We start from the raw sequence: 14,426 nt of genomic DNA on the forward strand, positions 1-14,426 counted from the left end.
AACATTGTTATTTTATGTATACGAATTTTTATGATTATAAGTTTTTAAGTGTTCTTTATATAAGTGTGCTTATAGTGATTTTACTAACATAATTACTTAATAGAAAATAAGATTATTTAAAATAAATTCAGTTATATTCATAAAAAAAATGCATGTAAAAAAGAAATTGTTCATAAACATTGATATTATTATTTTATGTAATTTAGATGGAATTGTGATTACTTTTTTTGTAGGTCGTGTTCTATTAGGCCTTTGAAATAAATATTACACTTAAATTTAATTATTTTGTGTATAAATGCTACAAGTTTAAAATCGCTATTTTATTAAGTAAAATCATTATGTATTATTCCAAAATTAATAATTTCAGAAATAATATCTAAATATTTTGCAATAGTGTAGATCAGTTAAAACTTTCCAGGTCATACATTTTATTCTACGGTAAAGAGTTTAATCCAAGCTGGTTTTGTGTATGGATGTACATATGCACATTCGTTTTCATATGCATATACATATATGTAATATTGAAATTCTAGGTATACAATCAAAATTCCGAGATATGTACATACGGCGAAAATTAAATAAATTCCGGTTCCATACATGCATACCGATATTCACTAAAGACTTTCAAATTAGACATATTGTTTTCATATAAACTGTCATGTCTTTCTATGCATTATTATACGTATTGATAATATTATATTTGTACATAGTTATTAAATTTAATGTTTGTAAATATTTATTTATTATAAGTAGTAGTTATTCGAATAGTAAATCAAGAATTATTGTGTTGTTATCGATGTGTGATATTCCTTTTTTTCAAAAAGAATGAACAATATTAATATTTTAATGCGAATTGCAATAAATATCTTTGTAAAATAAATATAAATGTTATATTAGGTTGAGAAGTCTGATTGAAATAATATGTATAACAACAGTTTTAAATAATGAGTTTCCTACTGTAAATATTGTCACAACATGTTGTTATAATACAAACACAAATAATAAAACATATAAACTATTTCGCATTATTTCAGTTTATTCCAAACATACACATGTATTATATGCTTATACCTAAATTATAAATATAAAATATTATTTATGTTGTACAAGCTATTCTTCGTGGATTTCATTCGTGCTTTGTAATACAGTTCGAGTGAGTTCTCGAATTTGTTTTGCCCTATTATGAGCTATCAAAATAGTGCGTTGCATAGCTGATTGAGGTAGTGGAGAAGAACCCAATTGATGAACACCTTGCAACAATTCTTTCTCTTTGTTTTCCGGATCAAAGTTAAGTCCCCAAACGATCGTTGTTCCTCCTAAAGTTCCACCACATTGTTCTTCTTCCTCATATGTAGGGTTGGCTAGTATAGTTTTGCTGAAAAAAATATTTTGATACACATTATGTATATACATAAGTTTTTAAAGATCCATTTCAACTTAAGAACAGAAAGTAAAACCTCTCAAACACTGTAAATGTAGTCGCTACTGGAATTTTTTTGATATTCAAAGGCAATCGTTTGTCTTCATGCACTACACAATTTTCTGTAGTTGGATTATATTCGACGACTGGCAATTGAACTGAAAATAAGGTATTGCGTTACGTCTACGTGAATTGTATCTTAAAATACTGACAAAAATATTATGATAGCTACCTGTTTTAAGCGCTCCCATGAGAGCCATCACTGCAGCATCTATGATAGACCCTCCGAAATTAATGCAAACTAAATCACAGTAGAGAACCCAAACTAATTTCTCTTTAGCTATGCAGAGTTCTTCTAGGTCGATACATTTTGAATCGTTGAAAATATCAGCTAAGAGTTGATTGCATGATTGTGCGAGGTCTCCCGGTGCTCCCGGTTTAAACAATGGCGAGCATAGAGATGGCAATTCCAAATTCGTCACTATGAAACCAGATTTAGGATTTTCCACGGTAGGTGTAGTGAGTTCCTGCAAATTATTGTAATAAATTTAGCATTTTTCCAGATGATTTTTCAGTCAGTTCAAAGTAATTTAACTCATGTTAATTGTATGCATACTAATTTAACGCCACAGCATATTTTGGTGTCTCCCAATATAATTATACAAGATCCGTCGGCAGTTGAAATGGGATGTGAGTGAATTATGGCCGCTTTGCATTCTTCAAAGCCTCTGCCATCAGGTCGGGTATTATGAGAAACATATTCTTTCAAGAATTTAGCAGGTTGAAGTACTCTGGAAAAAAATTGTAACTGATGAGCACATGTATCATTTCTTTTGACGTTCTGAAGTGAATTCTGTCATAATTATGAAATCCAGATCAGATAAAGACGTAGTTGACGTTTTGTGTGAAGGTTATGTTTACAGCACTTTAAAAGTTTGTTCAAAGATTATTATTTCGCAAATATTACTCAAACCTTATAAATATAGTGTGTTGTAATTGTATTTTGTTTACATAAACATGGTAAAATAACTAACCTGTAAACATTATCCATATTTATAAATTACTATCACAAATGATTACAGATGACAGCCCGCGTGTTGTTGAATTGTGGTCTTAACAAAAAAATTTCTCTCCATTACCAAGCATTATTATTAAGAACGCCAATATTCAGAATCCATCCATATTTCATCCTGTTCATAACATAATTTTGACAAATTATATAAATATGGATTATCATTATGTACACGCGACTATTGTTTCGTCTATAGTTGGTCCACTGTAAGAAGAAACTAAGGAAAAATGTATATACCGTCTCTCGACCAATAGCATTTCGTGCAGACAGTAGAACATTGTACGCGTAAAATTCTGTTGCGATTTTGTATACGTTACTAAAATCCCGATCACGGAACATTTGGAACCCGAAAATTCCATCCACGACAGTTATGAGAAAAATCGAATGTCAGATATTCCGTATTCGCAATTTTCTTAGCAACGATTGTCCGTTTATGTTTGTATGATCTTTGCTTTATCAGTTGTAAAGATACTGATAAAAATTTCTTCTTCTAATGCCAAATTCGTATTAGAAAGTAAGCGATTATCATGGGCAAACATTATTTATTGCCCGTGCGAATTCTATCCTATCATGGGCAAACCGTTAAAAAATTACTTATTATGAAACCAAAAAAGTGCATGTATGTACTTCATAATTATATTTTAGAAACGGACTTAATTTTAAAGATAACAGCAAAGTTGAAGATTTTTTTATAAAGCTTAGTAATATGGGTAAACAGATTATTCCGCAAAAAGCGATCTCGCGCACGTCTCTGAAATCTTGATCACAGAATACCTGGCACTCGAGCTTTCATTAGTACAATATTTCGCATGTGTACCTTTCGATTGATGGAGTTTATGGGTACCAGATGTTCCACGAACGAGATTTTAGTGACGTGCAAGAGATCGATTTTCGCGGAATACTCACCGAACCGTAATATTTATACCTATAATACTTTGGGTCTATATCTGTACCTAATGTTTTATTTTTTTTAAGAAATCACTCTAATATTACTTTTATCAATATCATTATTTTTTTTAAATTGTTCACACATGGATACAAAAAAATATCATAGAAAATATATTTTTTTCTATCATATATACTTATATATGTACTTATTCTTATACACACTTCAATGTAAATATAAATGTAATGTTTATGCAATAACTGTAAGAGTTTTATGAAATCAATGAAATTTAACAATTAAAATTTTCAATATATTACATATTCATAAAATAAGAACACTGTTTAAATATGAAGCAATCATTTTTATTCTGGCACTCAATATTTCATATTTACATTTTATACAAATATTTTTTATTAATTGTACACAAACTATTATAAACTGTGAACATAATTATTAATAATATAGATTTAGCATATAATTCGATTACATTTTTAGGGGAATCATCAATATACAAATAAGGTGTAAAAATAAATTAAATATTACAAATACAAATTTAATAGAACTTATATATTCATTAAAATAATATGCAACTTCAATGATTGACGATAAGAGGCGCTTCAGGTTCTCCAATCACTGTCGTTCTGCAACAAAGCACGAATTTCAATTAATTATAACAAATATTTTATAATTACATATACATACATGCATACATATGTATGTATGAATTTCTCATTTTACATATAATTATCATTAGTATCAAATAGAAAACGGTTAAATATAAAATGGTCAAGGCGTAAATTATGTAACTTTTATGTCATTTATATTAAAGTTAGGGGAAAGAATTTTTTTATAGAAAGGCAATTTTTGTAAATCGGTTCGAACGTTATAGTCTTTATAACACTATTCCACTGACCATCTTATATTATAAGATAATTAATTGGTGCGTTTATATGTATGTATGTACTATATACATATTATGTAATATTGCTGTACTTCCAACCACCATGAAAATCACACATTTTGTGTAAACTAATTTTAGTATTTAGATTTAGTATAAGTTTTGTAAGTGAAAGTCCATAATATATTTACTTTTACTTCGAATATTATGTGTAGAAAGGAAAATATGTTATTGTGTCTATTTTTAATATGCCAACACCCATTTTTCCTTTTGAAAAAATATTAATAGTGAACAATGCAAGAGATTTGATTGAGAGTCTCTTACGTTTGTCCAAATTTAATGCTTTTGTGTTGTACTCCAATTTTTAAAGAAGAACTTTTTTCATTTATAAATAAGGGTGTTGAGTTTTTTAAAATCCCATTCTGCGGTAAGCTTTCTGTTTTGGTAAGTTCTTGTTTTCCATTTGGAACATGAGTGTTGATCACAATTCTGTTGTACTCGTTTGATCCGTTCAAAGTTGAACTGTGAGATAGAGATTTTCCAATAGGAACTTTTGGAATACTTATTGTGGGGGGTTGAGGCAGTATGACATGTCCATACCGTTTGTGAAAATTGGCATTTGGTTCGTCATTATTACTTAATGTTGAATCAAAAGAACTTTCACATGTTTTTGAATGAAAATCTGATTTTGAATTTGTATGATCCTGCAATATGAAAACCGAAATTTAACAAATACAAAAACAATAAAAACTAACAACTTGCATCATGAAATTGTAAATCCAATTTATATAATCATCCCTACCATACTAGTTTACTTCATTAAATACAAGATTTTTTATAAATGTTCTTTCAAAAGTATATGTAAAGAAAAATTCATATTTCAAAGTGAGGACTAATGTACTAGCAGCGGCGGTTTCGAGCCCCCTGAATCTTGGGGGCCTCGAAATGGGCTTTTGTTAGCAAAATTTATAACTTACAAATTATTATCACTGTCCACAATACATTCGTAAGCCAAGAATAAATGAAATAAATACCTATTTTAAAATAGTACCTATTTTATTCCAAAAACTGTTAGGATGAAAACACACAGAGGTGAATGTGTTACGTGGTTTTTTTTTTAGATACTTTTAAAAATATGAAAAAAATGAGCCGTGCTATGCTATGAACGCCCTGCACGCCCTGCCCCAAAATAAACCTCCGGACCTTTTTTCGGTATAATTATATGCTTGTATTTATCTTTGCTTGACAGTGATCGATAACGGTGTATCCCATATTTGAAGAAATGTAGGAAACCACCCTCAGCAAGGAGCCATGTACACGATGTGCAGTTCACTGCAGTGTGTTTTCGCCCTTAGTGTTTCAAGTACATATCTATACTTAATAAATAAAAATATGGTTTTGTAAAATCCTAATGAAAAACCATATACTGAAAAGCATGGTAAAAAACGACGATAGAATTTTTTTTACTGAAGTGGGGGCCCCATTTACTTGATCCGCCACTGTGTACTATGTAGGTATGAATATTTAGTGATTATTATTGATGCAAATGTTTTAACCGTAAATTATTGTTCTGTTATATAATGCGAAATTAAATAATTTCTTTCACTGAATATTTAATGAATTACATTTGAAAACATCAAAACATTTACCAGTTCAGTCTTCATTTTCAGATTCGATCTTGACAATTTTTGAGTTAATTCCGATTGCAATCTACTTCCAACGGGTTCGTTATTTTTGTTATCTACTGTATCGACATTCAAAAATTCCAGTTTAGAAGGCTGTTTCCTAAATGTATTCGATGGATACTCTCCTATCGTCACCGATATGGGTTGGCTTGCTTTCTTCATAGTCAAAGTTCCATTCTGATGTTTCATAAAATAAGTGGATGGCGGCTTTGGATCGGAGGCAACGGGATGCTTCAATTTGAACGATTCCAAAGATTCCAACTCAACCACGTCCGACTTTGTTTTTATGAGTTTAGATTTACTTGTCACTTTAACAAGAGACGAAGAATCATAATCTGGTGTCGGTGTCGCCGGTGGCCTATCTTGCATTGCCTCCAATATGTGGTTTGTATGATTTCCGTTTTGGATTGGTTTCTTCAATGGCGGTGGAGGAGGTGCTTTTGATTTAGTATGCGGTGGCATTATTTTAGTGACGGTTTCGGTTTTTGTATTAGGAGAAAAACTTTTGTCGATTACTGGCATCTGAAATGATCATTTAAATTATATTTTAATTTAACAATATTTTAATGCATAACAAGTATAGGATTATTTGATCATATATGTACATACCGGTGGTGGTGGCGGCGGAGGTTGGTTAGGTGGTTTGAAATTCCTTTTGGGAGCATCTGATGTTATTCCATTGATTTTATTTATTGTTGGTAATTCTCGTTGAATTGTTGAAGTCCGACTGTATGCATTCAGCGGTCGGTCCTATAACAAAAATGAAATTATATTTACCTAAATGTATATGTTATGATCAGAATAGCGATAGGAATTATATTATATATTCCCTCTTGACACTACTCCAAGAAAGTACACAGTTTTTTTTATCAAATTGAATATCATTTCTATGTTTATTCAAATTTATAATGCCATTACGGGTTGCCCCTGAGTGACACCTAAGGTATTAAACTTGTACATATTTAAATTTATAGATTATAAATTTGAAATCATATTCAAATAGTGGTTACATAGTGGGTAGAGTGGTTTTGCCAATTTTTATGAGGAACCGTTTCAACGATAAAATCAGATAAATTGGCAAAGGAAACGACTGACTTGGAGTTACAAATATCCAAGTCTGACCAGCAGCACTGCAGAAATACTTCCGAATAAATTATTTTAAATCGAGGTCAACCCGGGGCTTGAACCCAGGAACCTCTCGGTGCAACTGCCGAGCTATGCAAATAAAAGTACATTTAGCTTATAAACTGAAAAAAAAAGAAAGTGAAGATATGTTTGATTTTGCATTGAAGTTAGTTATATTGTATTTGTAAATGTTTATTTAACACATGATAAGCTTGATTTAAGTTTCATTTTCAGTAGAATGACAAATTATATTACATTCATAATATAATCAAAATTTAATAAAATCAAAACATTTTATATAATCAACTTTTTAAATGTTATATATTTAGTAATATATTACAAATCCGGAATTTTTGTATAATATTATACATATTGTTGCGTAGGGGTGGGTGGAGGATCCAAGAAAAGGCCAACGGTCGTTTCACAGCATTTATTGATGATTATGGTGACACACACACTGTCACTGCTCCGTCCAGAATGACATGAGATCCCTACGTACCGCCTTATAAGGGGTAGATCTCTCAGGACGTCTAATCTGTTTACCTACAGTATAGTCACGTATTCGGATATGTATTCCCACGGTATGAGAAGTGCAATCATTGTTTAGCTTTCATGCACTTAGCTCGTCGCTAATCCCTAAAACCACTTACACCGGTCTCACGGTCTCTCAGGACGTCTACCCGTCTTAATCCGCTCGCAGTTACTCGGCGGCTCTGTTTAGTATACGTTACATTGCCCCCCACTTAGGTCAAATCGTCCCGATTGACCAACAAATCATAACTGATAAATCTGCAGTAGTTACATTTATCTTCGATATCAGTCACAGTTACATTTACCATTACAGTCGTTATCTTTACAGTTACAATGGAAACAATGACATTTAAAATCTATTACCGTTACATTAACGTTACCTTTACAATTTAAATTCTGTTACAGTTAGATTAACGTCACCTTTACAATTTAAACAATTACATTAAACTTTCGTTAAACTTCAATTTACGACACCTTTACAATGTAAACAAAAACATTTAAAATTTCGTTACACTACGATTTACGTCACCTTTACAATGGAAACAATTACATGAAAACTTTCGTTACACTTCACTTTACGTCACCTTTACAATGGAAACAATTACAGTTATATTTCTAATCCCCTAAAATTAGTCATCCGATGTTTTACATTTGGAAATCATTCTTTGTCAGCTCTTCGGTCCAAAATTTTCTCACGTGTTTGGTCCATGTTGCTCGTATCACCAAAGTCCAAATTTGCTATGGCAGCCCCGTATTCCTGTCATGTGGTCCAGCATCCTGCTGCAGACCAACGTTCAACCCAGAACGTGCTCCAAAGCCATGTCCCACAAGAATGGCTCCCATCCTCACAAAAGTGACTTGGTCCATGTCTCTCGTGTCACCATCGTCCAAATTTGCTACGGTGGCCCAGTGTTCCTCTGTCATGTGGCCCAGCATCTTGCTGCAGACCAACGTTCAACCCAGAACGTGCTCCAAAGCCATGTCCCACAAGAATCGCCACCATCCTCACAAAAGTGACGGTTGACCCTGGAAAATGTGCACCCCTCAGTCTGCCACTCTGCTGGTGGTGCTTCTTTTCCGTTCCCTTGACCCTGGAAAATGTGCACACCTCAGTCTGCCACTCTGCTGGTTGTGTTTCTTTTCCGTTCCATTGACCTTGGTAAATATGCACCCAACAGTCTGCCACTCTGTTGAATGTGCTTCTTTTCCGTTCCATTGACCCAACTGAAATCCATTTCTTTCTGATGTATTTTCCCGTTACATCTGCGAGATGATCTAAACACTGCTGCAACTGTCCATGTATTTTTTCAGGTACTCGTGTTTCCACTAGTTTCCAACTAGATTTTTTTCGATGTTGACGTATATCAATTGTTCCACTCTCTCTCGTTGAAGTCGCGATCTGGCGTTTCTTCGGTTTCAAATGCCCTCACGTGGTTGATCCAAGTCGCTCGTTTCCCCAACGTCCAAATTTGTTGCGGTGGCCCCGTCTTCCTCTCATGTGGCCCAGCATCTTGCTGCAGACCAACGTTCCACCCAGAACGTGCTTCCGTTGCCATTCCCTCTGAAACGGTGCCTCTATCCTCCCAAAAGTGACTTGATTGACTCCGCCGACTGACCAACCAACATTTATCCAATCTGATAAATGTGCCTCTCTGCCGTTGCATGGTTCCGATTGAATTCCATTTCAATCCGTTTACTTTCCGACTCTTTGCGAGATGACACCTGTGACCTAACAGGTGGTTAACTAGTTTCCAATTAGACTCGACTAGTTTCCAATTAGATTTTTTTCCAGTTTGTTGACAACTGCCGTCAACAAACAGTTGAAGGGAATAGTGGCTTGTAATCGACATCTCTCAGTTGTAGTCGATCTCCGCTCCTCTTCTGACGACGATGCTTTCCCGTGGATCGTCGTCACCTACAGCCGCTAATTCTTGCTACTTGCGGCGTAAGTAGACTGGCGAACTGCACTCGCCCCGGTCGCCCTTTGGATGACTCTGCAATTGCCGGATGCTGCTCCTCGATGTTGCCCTTGACAGCGCCCCAAGTTGTCCTCTCCCGGCAGCACTTGTACGAAACCTCCCGTTTCGTAACCTCCTTCCGTCATCCCGATGAATTCTCGGCGGCCACCGCCGATAATGTCAAAGTCGAGTTGCAGTGATAACTGCAATTCGACAACCGAATATGTGATGACCGATTCTGTGTGTTGCAGTGAAAACTGCATTTTTTTATTTCGTGTCTCCATGGCTCGAACTCTCTCCTACAGCTCCCGAGGATGGCTTCGCTGTAGCTTCTCTTCCTTCGCTGGTGACTTTGTTCCACGGCCCATCTTGGATCCCACTTCTGACGACCAGTGTTGCGTCGGGGTGGGTGGAGGATCCAAGTAAAAGCCAACGGTCGTTTCACAGCATTTATTGATGATTATGGTGACACACACACTGTCACTGCTCCGTCCAGAATGACATGAGATCCCTACGTACCGCCTTATAAGGGGTAGATCTCTCAGGACGTCTAATCTGTTTACCTACAGTATAGTCACGTATTCGGATATGTATTCCCACGGTATGAGAAGTGCAATCATTGTTTAGCTTTCATGCACTTAGCTCGTCGCTAATCCCTAAAACCACTTACACCGGTCTCACGGTCTCTCAGGACGTCTACCCGTCTTAATCCGCTCGCAGTTACTCGGCGGCTCTGTTTAGTATACGTTACAATATTTATAATACAAAAAAAAAATAATTAAAAAGAGAGTTCTAGAGGACATTATGATCTAGATTAGATTGTAGTTTACGATCGAAAAGCCTATAATTTGTTTATGGGTAAAATAATAATTAAAATAAACGTTTCTCAAGAGGTTCGAATTGTGAAGAAAAAAAAAACACACGACGCCACTTCTTTCAACAAAGCCAACTTCTTTGTGAAATTTTTCTCGTGTGAACAACAAAGAAATGAAAGGTGTTATGAGATCCGATTAATAATAACTATAACAATACATTGTTTTAAAAATGTCTCGCACAGGTATTCAAACGACACGAAAAAATAAAAATTACTTCTTCGGACAATACAGAACCATCAAGCAGCTCCGTTAATTTTGTGAAGGTTTTATTAGTTAGTAACTGTAATTTTAAAGTGCGCAACAACGGTTACTTTTTACTATCATACAGAATATCCGCACCGTTTTAGTGGACCGTATAAAAAGTCGGTTTCGTTTTTGTTTTTTTTAAATCATCATAAAAAGCCAGTAGGATACATAGAAATCGTGACGTGATCGCCCAAAATCAGGTGTTGCGTCAATCGGTGATTGTCATTAATTCAAACCCATTCAACAATAATAAAATTGACCAAATTGGCGGTCATTAACAGCTTCGGCAATTCTTTTGAAATAATAATTCATAGAAGATTTTTAAACATCAAGGTAAATCTTCTCTATCTATATATATAAAAATGAATGTCTGTGTGTGTGTCTCGAATAGGCTCCTAAACCACTCAGCCGATTACGATGGAACTTTCAGGATTTGTTGTATGGATGTCCGGGAAGATTATTGTGAAAATAAAACGGGAAAAACGGGAATGAGTGTCATTGCAATGTAATAATTTCAAATATTTTCGATGCCTGCGTTTTTCCGACAAATGGGAACGGGAACGAGAATGAGAACGGGAACGAGAACGGAAATTGCATGCGTTATTATGGCATTGCAACGCATGTCGGGGTTCAGCTAGTAATTTATAAAATTTGTTAGATAACACAAAAAAAAACAACAACATTAAAATGATATAATTCAAATTATATGAAATATTTGTTATATGGTATACTAAAAAAAAGGCCTTGTGACAAAATCATAAGTAAAAGGCACTTAAACAAGTACTAGTGATACCTTATGTAATATAAAAATTAAAAATCAAATTTCTGTAACTCTTGTTACACTTTCACTTTATATAATGCATTTGAATCAATTATGAAAATATCTTTTCTTAATTAAGTCTATAATTACTGTATCACATCCAATTAATTAATTAATTTTGTTGCATAAAAATTTCATAGTGGTTTTTTTCAATCAATGCAGTATCATTTTAATTTGGAGAAAGTAATAAATGCAAAATTATAATATTAACTAAATTATCTTATGAATACAAAGGACCACCTTCAAAGCAGTGGCGTAGCTAGACAAATTGGGCCCGCATGCAAATGTTAGCAAAAGGCCCCCTTTTTTATTTTTAAATTAAATTGATAATTAGCTTGCATAATTTAAATGTTTTTTAAAGACATTTTAGAAGCTTTTTCAAGTTCAATATATAATATAGCTAATTCACTGAGCCTGAGATGACTTTCTTGAGATGTCTTTAATTAATTTGAAAAAAAAAAAACTATATTAAATCACGTTATCGAATATTTCATTTAAAACAAAATAATTATCCGAAAATTTCGAAAGATCAAAAACGAGAACGTGATTCACAATACACACGTGAAACGAAAATATTTTATTAACCATTATTATGTTTTTTAATTTAACATCGGGTTTATAGACCATTGCAGACAATTATTATTACTGTACCATAACAGAAAAATATTAAATGTCGTGAGAAGGAGTACAAAATCGTGAAAATTCAGCACGCAATTTGAAGAATGAACCTTAACTAGTGCTTCCATTAGTCTTATAAATAATTTTACGACTTTTATTTGAAAAATGTGTAGTATTTTAATTTAAAATCCTTTTGGGCCCCTAAATCTAAAAGGCACGCATGCACCGCATGCTCGTGTGGCATAGTATAATATATTTTTTATGTAATTAAAACTTTTTAATGTTTTTCTATTGCATTTTTTGTTTTATTATTATTTTTAATTTTATAAATCACCACTGCTTACTACTCTAATTAACTATTTGAAATACACATCGAATTAATAATGATAAACCCACTCACTTCGTAAGCTTGCACTATGACGAGAGGTTTGGTACGTCCGCCCATGATGGTCCGTGAGAAACTGTTGTCGACTGCGAATTCACTGATTTCTATCACATAATTTACAGTTTCAGACACTGTTCTAATTTATTATTGTTATTTTCAATTATTTCTATACTTTCATTCTAAAATAGAAAACAACGGCACATTCACATCACTGCTTATCGAGGAGATAAAGACAAACAGTATAAAACTGTAACGATGTACATATATAACGATCAAACTGCATTGCAATTTTACAAATCATCAGAGTGTGACGAAAGTAGTACTGTACGTTTGTACCTAGTATATATAATGTGTCTGGCACAAGTTAACTATCGTACTTAATAACTTTATCGTTTACTAATACACATATGTATGTATACTGTAATTAGTGATTTTAATGATCCATACTGCAATTTAAAAAGCTCTACGATTTATAAACGAAAATATGTAATGTGTTCGTAAGATTATTCTATTTTTTTTATCAAACTGGTAGATCTGAATCATCAATGACCGTTGATTCAACGCACCAAAAGTAATTCAACGTGAACGTATATGGGTAGTGATTAGGAAATAAAACACTCCCACTCTAATATACACAGTAAAACTGATCGTAGAGGAAAAATATCGTTCTGAAATACTGATTCAAAGCTAATAGCTTGACTGAAGTAAGGACAAGTTTCACATCAATTCTGGTTTTGTATTGAAAGCCAGTGAACTGAACATTTCGCAAAATCTCCGTACTTTCAAAAAATTATACACGAAATGTGGATGTTTTAACAAATGCAATTATATAATAATCTTTTGACATGCGCAGCGTAGGGGGGAGAACAGCCCGAAGCTTCTGGTTGTGATTGGCGTGAAGCGTAGAGGGAACACGAGGGAGAAGCAGATTCCCCAAACGCTAGAACGATCACATTCGTTCTGGAACAGGCTCGTTATATCACGATATTCAGTCATGAAGAAAATTTTACTGCGATCAAAATATTATAAACAATATAAAAAAAAGCATTCTACTGTGAAATTGGTTGTACCTAATACTGAATCAGCACTGTTAAATTTGATTAGAACGAAAAAAATCGTATAATTTTCAAGAGGCGATTCTTAATATTTTCCTTATTGAGTTTTTAGTAATAATAACTGACGAACTCTTCCTAGTATTTTCATACACGTGTCAAAAAGGTCATGATTTTTGCATGTATTGCATGTATTACATGCAAGCAAAAAATATCAAAACTCAGCAATTGATTTTTGTATTGCAGAAATTCAAAGATTAAAAAAAAAATTACGATCATAATAACAGGATATGTTATGCCATGGCTTGGAAAGGAAACATCCCAGACAGCAAAACAATGAATGAGACACTCGGAAAGCAGCTACATACTTGAGTGAGCACGAATGGATGTACGAGTATGAAAAACATTGGATAAACTTTCTTACTAAACATTTTTACTATAATTTAATTTTGAGTTTAGTCATAATTAGGATATCATATCATACTTTTTTATATATCGTATATAATAATAGCCTAATGCGTGCCCACGTGCTTGTCGTTAACATGCTCCGTTTCTCTTTCTCCCCTTGGATTCGTATATCGTGGAAAGAGACGCGTCATACCACAAAGATTTTTTTTCTTCAAAAAATTTAATTAAATTTTGAATTATTAATTCCGTTGATCCAAATTGCGACATTTTACCGAGTGCACAATTATGTGCACACAGGCTACTAGTTTTATATATAAAATAAAGAGCGTTCGTTGTAAGTGTATGTGTGTGTGTGTAATTCGTTTCTGATTGGCTGTCGCTAAATATTCAAATAAATTCGATTCAAGTAAATTTAATAAAAAAAAACAAATGAATGTTTACTATTAG

The 14,426-nt window shown here is 33.4% G+C and overlaps 2 protein-coding genes across 2 annotated transcripts in view; both read right to left on the minus strand.

Moving 5' to 3' along the window:
* Window positions 1-235: 235 nt before the first annotated feature.
* LOC143916255 (exosome complex component RRP43-like) lies at window positions 236-2,557 on the minus strand. The gene is made up of 5 exons (XM_077437286.1): window positions 2,455-2,557; window positions 2,037-2,211; window positions 1,653-1,947; window positions 1,458-1,578; window positions 236-1,375 (listed from the first exon to the last, which is right to left on the minus strand). The coding sequence occupies exons 1-5, from the start codon at window positions 2,469-2,471 to the stop codon at window positions 1,111-1,113; spliced, it is 873 nt and encodes a 290-aa protein (XP_077293412.1). The 5' UTR covers window positions 2,472-2,557; the 3' UTR covers window positions 236-1,110.
* A 1,164-nt stretch (window positions 2,558-3,721) lies between these two features.
* Window positions 3,722-14,426, minus strand: part of LOC143915202 (uncharacterized) — an 81,542-nt gene continuing 70,837 nt past the window's right edge. The window contains exons 10-13 of the mRNA XM_077435701.1: window positions 6,571-6,711; window positions 5,926-6,483; window positions 4,601-4,980; window positions 3,722-4,019 (exon numbers count right to left, since the gene is read on the minus strand). Coding sequence (XP_077291827.1) covers window positions 3,971-4,019; window positions 4,601-4,980; window positions 5,926-6,483; window positions 6,571-6,711 — 1,128 coding nt within the window. The 3' untranslated portion in view covers window positions 3,722-3,970. The remainder of the gene's footprint in view (window positions 4,020-4,600; window positions 4,981-5,925; window positions 6,484-6,570; window positions 6,712-14,426) is intronic.

Source organism: Arctopsyche grandis, chromosome 8 (assembly GCF_051622035.1).
Source record: "Arctopsyche grandis isolate Sample6627 chromosome 8, ASM5162203v2, whole genome shotgun sequence".
NCBI lineage: Eukaryota > Metazoa > Arthropoda > Insecta > Trichoptera > Hydropsychidae > Arctopsyche > Arctopsyche grandis.

Coding starts and splice junctions, on each gene's coding strand:
- LOC143916255 (XM_077437286.1), bottom strand. Junction 1,948..2,036: donor TATGCTGTGGCGTTAAATTA/GTATGCATACAA, acceptor AATAATTTGCAG/GAACTCACTACACCTACCGT. Junction 1,376..1,457: donor ACATTTACAGTGTTTGAGAG/GTTTTACTTTCT, acceptor TATTTTTTTCAG/CAAAACTATACTAGCCAACC.